The 11671-nt window shown below is 39.9% G+C and overlaps 1 protein-coding gene across 2 annotated transcripts in view; it reads left to right on the forward strand.

Annotated features, from left to right (window-relative positions):
• The window catches only part of CDC42EP3 (CDC42 effector protein 3), a 30102-nt gene extending 25447 nt beyond the window's left edge, over positions 1–4655 (forward strand). For both annotated transcript variants that reach the window (XM_037405925.1, XM_037405924.1), the window contains exon 2: positions 234–4655. In XM_037405925.1, coding sequence (XP_037261822.1) covers positions 526–1293 — 768 coding nt within the window. In that variant the 5' untranslated portion in view covers positions 234–525 and the 3' untranslated portion in view covers positions 1294–4655. The remainder of the gene's footprint in view (positions 1–233) is intronic.
• The last annotated feature ends 7016 nt before the right edge of the window (positions 4656–11671 follow it).

Genomic DNA, 11671 nt, shown 5'->3' on the forward strand with positions numbered 1-11671 from the left:
TAAGGAACTCTGACTTCAAAAAAAGCTATGAAGTCAGAGAAAGGTTAGCTAGCCCTTGTTAATCTAAACTCTTTTATCCTGACTAATGAAGGGAAACAATATCATAAAGCTAATCTGCAGGCTGGAACTGTCAGTACCATTGCTAATAATTTTTTTTGTTTGTAAAACAAAATTGAATTAACCATGACAAAAAAAAAAAAATCAATGATAACCTGATTTTGTATCCCATGCAGGTTTCCTGAAGTTCTGGAAGTAGCAGGGCATTTTGGTTGCTAACTGACCTGAAACTTGCTCTATCTTGAAAAGATCTGCAGTGGGTGACGTTCACTTTCACATACCCCACAGTTCTTTGCATCAGAAGAAAGAGACCTTGTGTGCAAGAGTGGTTCAAGATGATGATGTAATGCTGATAACACTGAAGGACTCCTGAGAATAACTGACTTTGTAAGAGGCTTCTCCCTCCCCTTCCCTTTTTTTTGTTTTGTTTTGTTTTTTTAGTAACTTCTCTCAGAAACTACAAGCAAGATGCCAGCCAAAACACCCATCTACTTGAAAGCTGCTAACAATAAGAAAGGGAAGAAATTCAAACTGAGGGATATCTTATCTCCCGATATGATCAGTCCACCACTTGGAGATTTTCGTCACACCATACACATTGGAAAAGAGGGACAACATGATGTTTTTGGAGACATCTCCTTTTTGCAGGGCAACTATGAGTTATTGCCTGGAAATGAAGGAGAAACCAGAATTAGCCAGTCTGGTGGTCACAATGAATTCTTAAGGGCAAACAGCACTTCTGAATCCATGTTTACAGAAACTCCATCACCAGTGCTCAAAAATGCTATTTCCCTTCCTGCCATTGGGGGTTCTCAAGCCCTTACATTGCCCTTATTGTCACCAGTGACATTTAATTCAAAGCAAGAATCCATCAGGTCATCAAGAAATCCTAGGCTTAGCTGTGAGCCAGTAATAGAAGAAAAATTGCAGGAGAAAAGTAAACAGATGGAGGATGGAGAAACATATAAAGATGACATATGGGAGCAAAATGGTTCCTCTTCGCATTTTATTAATGGTAGAGACAGTCACTCATCCAGCTTTTCTGAACGATGCACTGATTGGCAAACAGTTGATTTATTTGATGACAGTCAACTTTCATGTGAACTAACCAAGACAAAGACTAAGTCAGAAGAATCCCTTTCAGATCTTGCAGGCTCTCTTCTCTCATTACAACTTGACTTGGGACCCTCACTTTTGGATGAGGTCCTCAATGTAATGGACAAGAATAAATCTTAGAACTGGTACTCCCTTGCTTCTTTGTAAGTGATTCACTTAAACAAAAACAAATTAAAAAACACAGTTCAAAAGCAGACACTTAAAAATCAGCTGTATTTGCAGTTGTTTTGACGGGTTTTCTAAAAATATTCTTAAAATACTATTTTTTTACCTATTGTTTTTCATGATTTTTATTACACTAAATTCTCATAGCAGGAAGGTAAATTTTAATAACAGTTTTCAGCATTTTAATAACAGTTTTCAGCAAATATAAAATGTTCTTAAGTACCAGTATTAATGATCAGAAACTTAACAGAGTTAGAGGATGATACTGATTGTGACATTTGGTTAGTTCACTTCTATGGGCTTCTGAATTTATGAGAATCTCTTAAGTGTCAGAAAGGAGACTGATATTAATTATTCACTTTTATAAATTATTACAACATCACTTTACATGTAGGCCTCTTTCTAGAACCTTGTGTTTGAGGGTTTGATAGTGTTTTTCTTCATTTTCCGTAGTACCATTTCTGTTATACCTTCACCGTAACTACTTTCTTGGTCTTAGCCTACCACTCTGTATTCATATGTGAACAGTTTGAAGCCTTTTTCAGCTTGAACACCTGGTCCAGAGTCTCAGCTGCTTTGAATGAGTATGCACAAATTTACACAAGTTGAGACTTGGGCCTGACATTGTATGTGAAATGATATGTTGTAAACAGGTGACACATGCAAGATATTATAGTTAAATTATTTTAAAGTTGAAATATATTTTCTGTGTGCATATTGGCTTTTTATTGCAGAGCCTACACATACAGTATCTCATCAAAATAGTTGCTTGGCATTATTGGTGCTCTTCTGAAAATTGTATATTTGTGTGTTTGAAAAGAATTATGTATTGATACGCCTTGCTGGTTTTTTTCTTCATTTATTGCCACAACATGCTTAAACTTGCAACTGATTATTTTAATTTTTGAAGAAGGCACTGGTTATTCACAATGCTTGTGATGTGTGCTGCAACAGGCAATGTTTTGGGAAATGTCAATCCTTTAATACAGTACCTACATGGATTGCATAGATATCTTGTGCAATACAATAAAAAAACCCCAAACTTTAAATTGCTATGTCTTTGTGATTCAGTACATAGCTTCACCAAAACACAGAGGTTTGTTTTATGCTGTAATGAAACAGACTGCAGTAGAATTGCAGAAATATGGGACCAAGGGGCAGATAAATTCTACTATCTTAATTCAGTTGACTTCTCCAATTAGGTTTACTTCCTGAGGTTTTAAGGGCAAACTCCAAGAAGGTAGGACCCTCTGGGATAAATGCTGATTTTAAGTAACTGGGGACGAGAGGGTAATACTTTGGTGCTAGTGAAATTAATGGCAAAGTTCCAGCAGCTTTCACTGAAGTCTTTAGGTAAAATCCTGACACAGTTTGTAGACTGTTCTTCATTAGATAACCTCATTTTTCTTCCTATCAAAACATGTAAGTCATGGATGATTTAATATATATTTATCCTTAAAATTTTTAGGGAGTCAGTGCCAACTAATTCCCTTCTGTCAATGTGTTTTAGAAAGACAGCCATCACTCCTGTTTCTGCTTAAGCTTATATTGTTGTGCATTAATGAGAGAAGCAGCTAGAGTCTCCCATATTATTCCTGTAAATGAGGAACTGAGATGTAGAATGGCCAAGAACTGTGGTAATTTTTAAGATAATGCTTAATTGCCTTGGATTTCATATTCTCTGTGTATAAGCCTAGGTCAAATTTCCAGTGCATTCATTATCCAAGAAGAATGGTGGTTCTGTGGCTATAGTGCTTTTGGTCTTTTAGAAAGCAGGTTTTCAAGGCTTGGCTTGGCCACATGTTTCTTATGGGATCTGGGGATTTAGAACCTGATGAGAATTTAGGCCAAAACTTTCACTGGAAAGTTTGGGTGAGATGGGGAAGTAGACATTTTCTGTGTAGACCCTTCGAATACTACAATTAGAACATTAAAAGTATTTGCTGAATGGAAAGTCATTATCTTGCAGGACTCTTCAAGTAAGCATTCTCTAGAAAGCAGAAACAGACTCTTAGAGCAGCTATTGCAGTCATGTTATTTTTGCTTTGTTGTGTTTTGTACTTGATTTCCTGGCTTAGTCTGCTGAAAAATGTCTCACTACTGCAGGATTTTTTAGTCTGTATTATCCTTCCTTATGTGATTGCTTTTCTAAATTTGTAAATCCTTAGGTCTTGTGATGAGGGTGGGTGGTCTGAACTAAAATAATAACCATTGCTCCAGGCAAAAACAACTACTGTTTTGTGGAAGAGAAACTTTTCTCAAGTCAAGAACAGGACTTTTACACTGGGAAAGTATTTTTCATATTTCTTTAAAGTCTTCTTGTTACTTCCCTCAAAGCTGGATCCTTCAAATGTTCAGATCTGCTCAGTCTTACATGTGAAGACCTAGGAGATGCAAAGTTGAAATGTGCTCAGCTTCTGTTCTGACATGGTCTTCTGTAAAATACTGCTTTGTGTAAGCTGATCTGGCATCTCAGCTGTTACAATACAGCTTGTCAGATCAAAACCTTGAATTTCTGGTTTGTGAGAAATTCTGCTTTCCTGAAACCTTCATGAAATCCTTAACAAATTAGAATTTCCAAGGAGCATATATTTACACAGCAGTTTCCTGAAAACCAAGATACTGCTGCAAGTTGGCTTTCTGGCTGGAACAGAGGACTGGAAGGAGTTGCCTTGGATATCACATCGTTTTTCTCTGGCCATGGGGAAAAGTATGCTAACTGTACAACTGCCCAGAAAGTTCCACAGATGCTTCACAAGTCTTCCAGTATGCCAGAAAACTCTTCCTCATATCTTCTACTACCTGAAGTATAGTGAAGACCTAAAGATGTAATCTAAATGTGCCAAAGTTAGAAAGCATGTGTCTAGTTTCTGCATGAGTATTTGCTAAATTCCTCATCTGTACAGTCCTGCAAGCTGGGGTATGCACAATACAAAAATATACCAGAAAGTCTAACAATCATCCAATTCAAGAACCCTTGAACCCCTGTCCCAGTACCCCTGCCAGCCTGACTGAAGTGGGAGGTAAAAAGCAGGTCAAATGCTGGAAACTGCACAACCCCATTTTGATCTCTGTCTTTTTCTAACAAGGACCAAATCCAATGCCTTAGAGGAAACAGAAAAGCAAAACAAACCTCCCAGCTAGATCACCACTGACGGATGGAAAACAGAGCTGGGTTTGGCACAAACACAGTTTGTCTTGAAAGTCCCTTGTATAGGTACATAAAGTAATTAATGACTTCCACGGTAACCTTATTTTCCTCTCCACATTGACAAAGCTTTATTATGTTAATAAAAATTGCTCATCAGTGACATTTACTGGAATTCACACTCTTGAAACTTTAATGTACTGAAGGTATGCATTTAATTTCACTGGTTTACCCATATCACCACAAAGTAAGTAAACGTGACAGAAAAGGGCAGAAAATAATAAAAAAAATTTAAATCTGAAGAGAGTCAGAAGCAATACCTTCTTTAAGGATGATTTTACTTTACAGTCCTTTTTCCTTTTTGCATTTACTGGTGTTAGCAAGGAAGCTAGCCATCAGGGTTAGAGCTGAAGGGCATTCTTCAATTTGTGTAGGAAATTCTCAACAAGCAACAAGAATAGGCTGAGACCAAGTTTCAGAGAAACATAGAAGGAATATCAGATCAAATTTTTTTTTCATTCCTGCTAGAATTAGTGAGAGAAGGGATAGTTTGGGTGGCTGCCTTTTTGACAATGTCAGACCAGAATTGGAAGCAGCTGTTTGATATGTCAAATATTAATAACCCAGATACATGCCTAGCAGGAAAGGTGTTGGACCTAGCACAGTGAGACCAAACAAAATTCAGATGATGCAAGAAACTAAGAAAGAGACACACAAGACTTTATTCCAAGGAAAGAAATTAATGCTTGTAAACAAATGAATTAAATTAGCAGTGACCTAACTGCAAATGTTTGCATCCATTTACTTTTTGTATGAACACAAAGTATGTTAGTACATCTGTTTCCTATAAACACTTTCATTTTATGTGTTTTTTTAAGGGGTTTCCAAATGAAAGGCTGGATCCATCACTAACTGCTGCTTTCTAGTTAGCATTTTCTAAGTATGAGAAAATCAAGGAAGCACCTAATACATTCTGTTTGCTTTTGAATATTGCAAGCTATTTTCTCCCTATAACAATTATAAGAGAACTGATTTTCTCCTGGTATAAATTAACATCATTCCAATAAAATCACAGATTCTGATTTATACCAGAGTATTGCCAGAAAGAAATACGTTTCCCAGAATATTTACACCAGAGAGAACATTTCTTTTCACAGGTACATTGCAGTATGACCCTACACATTCTTCAAGTTATTTCTTTTCCTCATTGTCTAAAACAAATCTTTCTTAGGTTATGCTCAAAGAAACTAGGACTTTAGCTTTTTGGTTGGGTGACTTTTAGCTTGTGCTATGTTTCGTTTGCTTCTTGAGATATTCATATATTTAGGAACCTTTCTTCTGTTAGAACCTCCTGTTTGGGTGCATGTGAACCATGGCAGAGGTGGAGACCAGCACTCGTATGGCATCATTAGGGCAGGGACTGAAGGCTCTGTGCTGAGCTGAAATGGGGCTCTTGAGCCCATGGACAGGGGTGGGATCCCACCTAAGAACCCTGACACCTCTGGCAGATTTTTGTGGGTAATACTTTTGACCTGAGAGATGAACCCTAATTGTATCTTCAGTAAGTCATAAATAGTCACAGAAGCCATCTAACAAACTATGAGATTTTGGTTCAGTACAAATGAAGGAGCCTTGGGCTGCTCCCTGTTTGCTACATAGGCTGGAACCATCCCACAAGGAAAAGTCAAAGCCATTGCTCATTTAGCAAATTGCTAATGCCGTTCCAGGGCACCTAACTGTCTTATTAAAAAAATGCTGCAGTTTTAGAAGACAAAGTGCTGATCAATAAAACTACTTCTCAAGAAGGAAGTTGCTCCCATGTATTGCAGAGGTAGCTATATATTTTGGTAAAATTCACACCAAGTTAGATAACATATGTCTGCAGTTAGCCAAGTGGATTTTTTGCCAATCCTTTCTTGACTCCTTTCAGCTATAAGTGCTTTGAGGTCATAGTCCCCAGATATTCCGTAGAGATGGTCACATCACACTATAAGATACTGTCTCATGCACTTACGAAAGATCAGTGGACCCTGGCCTTTCCCTGCTTCTTGCCAGACTCCATATATACTGTCAGCTCTGTTGCGCCTAATGAAAGCAAGTCAGACCCAGACCCAACCCAAAGCCAGAACTAGCCATAGTGGAAACTACTCACCATAATTTGGTCCCTAGGAGCTATCTGCTGCAGTCTCAACTGGAGTCAGACCAGCTGGGACTTCTGGGAGGAGACATCCAGGAATGGGCCCATCACTGGAAAGGAGAAGAATAAATCCATCTATTGTGCCAAACACATGAGGCACATATGCCTGAGGACATAGACCTAAGAAGGACCGTGGCTAGCCCTTCAAGATTCACCCTCAGGAAAGCCATAGGGAATAATAGCTGTCCTCAGTGTGTGAGTGTATTAGCTCTACCATCAATTGTGTACTTGGTCGGGAAGCAGATTCAGGCTTTGAATACAAGGGACAGATGAGTGAGCATCAGGGAGGAGCCTTTGTTCAAGACAAATCCAGTCTTCCAAGGCAGGGGACCAAGGTCAAAGCAATGGGTGATCAGACAGACAATAGGTCACTGGGAAGCAAGAGTGGAGGCGAAGCAAAAGAGAAGTCCGGGAACAAGTCTAGTTGGAAGGCACAAGACCAAGAACCTCACATGAACAGCACTGCTACAGATTAGGAGTCCTGCCTTACAAACTGGTTTGTCAACTGTGAAGGGTTTGGTTTTCTTCCTCTGGGTATGCTTACAGCTCCCAGGGGCTTTGCCAAAGGGAAGTCTGGCTCTCCGGCTCTGTGGACTGCACCTTTTGCCATATACTGGCTAGTTGTGCTTGTCACAGTTTGGCCAACACCAGGTTTCCACCTGGCGCACGGAAGTTCCCCACATCCAACAACTTTATGCTGCCAGGACATTGTCCCCACATCCTCCCCCTCCCAGGCTTATGTTGCCTGAATCCCATGGGAGAATTGTAAAAGCGAATGAGACACAGTCATCAAAGTGCAGTAAAGTTAGGTTCAACCAGGCTCAATCTCTCCACCTGGCCCAACAAATGATAAATAACTATGTGTCAAATTTCAGAAAATGACTTGGTGGTTATAAATCTGAACTACAGCCCCAATAGTAGAGTAACTTTGTGAGAAGTATTTCCCAGGATAGCAGACATCTCCACTGACCTTTCATAGTGTCTATAAACACAGCTTCACCAGGGAATATTTAGCTTGGCTTCCACCCTCATCTTGTGGGAACAGGTAATTTTCTAGGTCTGAAGTGACACTGATCACAAGAACATAAGATGAGCTGTACTGGATCACATCAAACTCCATCTAGCCAATATCCTGTTACCAGAGAGTGAGTGCTCAGGGAGCAATACTGGGCATAGAAGGCTGTTGGGTTGATGAGGCATAATTTCCCCTTTGTATATGCAAACTGACTACTCCTAATCACCTTCTTATCCTTCTTTTGTTTCAAAATGTTTTAAAGGATTATTTGCTCAATCACCTTCCCAGGGATTGTGGTGGGGCTGACAAGATCCTCCTTCCCCTTCTGAAAGACAGAAGTAACTTTTACTTTCTTCTAGTCCACAGGAAACTCTCCTGATCACCATGATCTTCCAAAGATTATCAAGAATGCCCTTGCAATAACATTTGCACTTGTGGTTGCATGCCATCAGACCCAATGGACTTCTATCCAAACAAAATGTCCATTTTGTTTAAATATTTCCTAACATGATCCTCCTCCACCCAGGCTAAGTCTTCCTTGCTCTAGACTCTCCCACTGGTCTTGGGAACCTGCGATGCTTGAAGACCAGTCTCACCAGTAAAGACTGTGGTGAAGGAGGCATCAAATACCTTAGCTCTTTCCACAACCTTTGTTACCAGGTTCCCTGCCCCTTTCAGCAGTGAGCACATATTTTCCCTACTGTGCTACTTATTGCTGCTGATGTACTTACACAAGCCTGTCTTGTTGCCCTTCACCATCTCTCACCATCACCTCATATTCAGCTCAGCGGGATTTGGCTTTCCTAACCTTGCCTCTGTATGCTTTAACAGTGTTTCTATATTCCTCTTGGGTCACTGGACGGAGTTTCCACCTCTTGCATACTTCCTATTTATACCTGACTTTAGTCAGGAGCTTCTTGTTTGTTCATGCAGGTCTCCTGCCACATTTACTTGATTTCCTTCTCATTGGGATGAGTCTTTCTTGAGTTTGGGGGAGGTGATCCTTGAAAATAAACCATCTTTCCTGGATCTCTCTTTTCTCCAAAGCTCTATATCATGGGATTCTTCCAAGCAGATCCCTGATAGGTTAGAGTCTACTCTCCTGAAGTCTGGGGTTGTGATCTTGCTTTTGCCTGGCTCCCTCCTCCCAAGATCCAGAATTCCACCATCTCATGTTCATTGCACTACAACAGAGGCTGCCCCCAGTTTTCAAATCTCCAACTGGTTGTGATCCATGTGGACTAAGAATGCATTGTATGTTATAGCATAGGCTAAGCCCTAGGTTACTCATTAGCTGCCAACAGATATCGTGCATTCTTAAAAAGAAAAATGTACACCAAGAATAATATTTAAGAAACCCATGCTCACTGCCACTGGAAGAAAAAAACACCTTAATTGAAAACATTTACTCCAGGCTCCTTAGGTACCTGCCTAAAGGCATTATCAGAATCAAAAGATTTTAAATGCTTGGAGTCCGAAACAGCTGTCATTGCCCTCTATTTTATAATGTAATAACTGGATGGCTCGTTTGTTTTCTAATATTTATTCTTTTTACAGGAAACAGTTTCAGCCATTACTTTCTGTTTCTGAATGATACTGCAGGGTGTTAGCCCTGTCTCTCAGGGTTTCCACCTATTCCTTTTTGACAAAGCACTCTGCTGCAATACAGAAAAATTTCTAGGGACGTATTCTGTTGCCCCCCCCCCCCCTTTAATTTCTGGTAAATTTTATCTAGTGGGTTGGAAAAATTGTGAGAATAGACTTAATCATAATATTTCTATTTCCTCTCCTGGCAGATGTGCATAACTGTAGTTCATGGTTCATGGATTTATGTTTAATCAAGTATTTTCTAAGTTCAGAAAAGCTTTACATCACTTGTTATTTTATCCAAACTGCTCTCACTAGAAAAATGCAGATGGAGACAGCAACTTAACAAGCTGACTGTAAATGTTGACCTTCTGCATCCACAGGGTTGCAAGAGTTTTCACTGCATTTGGTTTATGAAATCACTTTTGAATGTAAGCCACAAATGTACTAAATGTTAACCAGGATTCTACAGTGAGCCCTATATCCTGTGGCAGTGTTGAGGAAATCCCAACCACACTGAGGAATACCATTTCTCACACTGGAAGTAATATACTTTCCTACACTGATAGCTGTGGTTATACCGGTAGAGTGAAGGGAGTTTTCCCTAGCATTGCAGGGCAGACAACCAAGCTAATATGAAGAACAAAGAGAAAGGGAAAGATATGTCTGACTACAGCATTAACCTGAACATCTAGGCTCTCTTGGCTGTAGCACAGACTTGAACTGTGGCCATGAACTTGGGCAAATCATTTAATCTCTCCATAGCTGAGACCAACGTCTCTAGAATAAGACAGACAGCATTGTGCTTCTATCAACTTTTGCCTGTTCTGTCAAATTAGATGAAAAAATATTTAGGTAAATCATTTGGAGGGCAGTGCTTAGCCTAAGAGCATCAGGTGGGTTATCTACGGAATACAGTTATATGGAACTGCAGGGCTTCACTAGATTATACACAACAAGGTTTTGTAAATATGTATATTCAACAGACTGTGTAAGGTTTCAATGACAGATGCTTAAAATTATATATTCTATAAACTCCCATTAAAAACCATATAATCTGAAGAAAAACCCTAGGCTTTGCTCTCAGTTTGAACTATAATCAATCATAAGGCAAGCACTGGAACAGTGCCTAAGGGAAGTGGTTGAGTCACCTTCCCTGGAGGTATTTAAAAGACATGTAGACATGGTGCTTAGGGACATGGTTTAGTGGTGGACTTGGCAGTGTTAGGTTTGTGGTTGGAGCTGATGATCTTAAAGGTCTTTTCCAACCTAAATGATTCGTGATTCCATGATTACATGATTTGGAAAAGAGGGCAAGATGGGATAGTGATGGCTTCAGGAAATCTAATATTCAGGGATTACAATTAAGGCATTTAATTCATTAGTTTGACTATTATTGTTTGTCTTTTTGGAACTGTGCTGGGGAGCAAGGACTGTCTCATACTGTGTCTGGAGAGCAGTTAGAGTAACCTGGCTGTCACCACAGTTCAAGAAATAATACAGCACATGCCCAGCAACAGAAGGATGTTCACTGTGCTATGACATGTTAGCAGAAATGTCAGACAGAGGTCAAATTTGTGCAGAATCAGTTAAGTGTGAACAGGTGCGACCAGACCACCACGAAATAACTCTCTGGTTAAGTTGTTCTAAATGAGGCACAATACACTCTACCCTAGTGGTATTTGTAACCATAAACCATCCTGTAGCCACAGAGTATCTGACACTATTCCTAAAGCAAGCAAGCAAGCGAGAGAAATGGACATCCTTAATTACCACTGCATGATGTAAAAAATATTAGCCTGTTAATACTGTGGATTGCTCCCTGATGGGGGAGTAATCAAGGGATATTTTCCTTTCCTACTGTTATTGAATGAAAGTAAGAAAACTGTAAGTAGTCCACGCATGGGGTGGCATCCTTTCACCAGATTGTTTCATAAGGGGGGAGAGAGTCATATAGCAAGAAGATTACTTTGCACTCCATGGAAAATGGCTCTGACAGCCCAACATGTAGCTGTCCCACAATCCACAGGAAGCTGAGCCATTGCACACTAAGTCTCAGTGCCTTCACACCAATTAAAAAAGCCTCTAGGCTTTTCCACTTACCGTAGAAATTAGTTCATTCAGGCTGTGTTGGGATTGAGCAGTGGAGGCACAGTGCACACTGAGGCTAAGAACCTTCAGCGGAACAGCATCAAGATATAGCTAAAGCATGCCTAGCTCTCCTCTGCCCCATACGTTAAAGTTCCTTCTACTGAAAAATGAGCATCGGAATGAAAAATGTATGTCTGCTTGGGTCTTGCTCTAATCTTAGACAGGATGTTGCCAGGCCATACCCACAGCCAGAAGCCCAAGAACGCACCAGTTTATCCACAGTCCTAGTTTTCCC

The sequence above is a fragment of the Falco rusticolus genome, chromosome 12 (genome assembly GCF_015220075.1).
Source record: "Falco rusticolus isolate bFalRus1 chromosome 12, bFalRus1.pri, whole genome shotgun sequence".
NCBI classification, from domain to species: domain Eukaryota; kingdom Metazoa; phylum Chordata; class Aves; order Falconiformes; family Falconidae; genus Falco; species Falco rusticolus.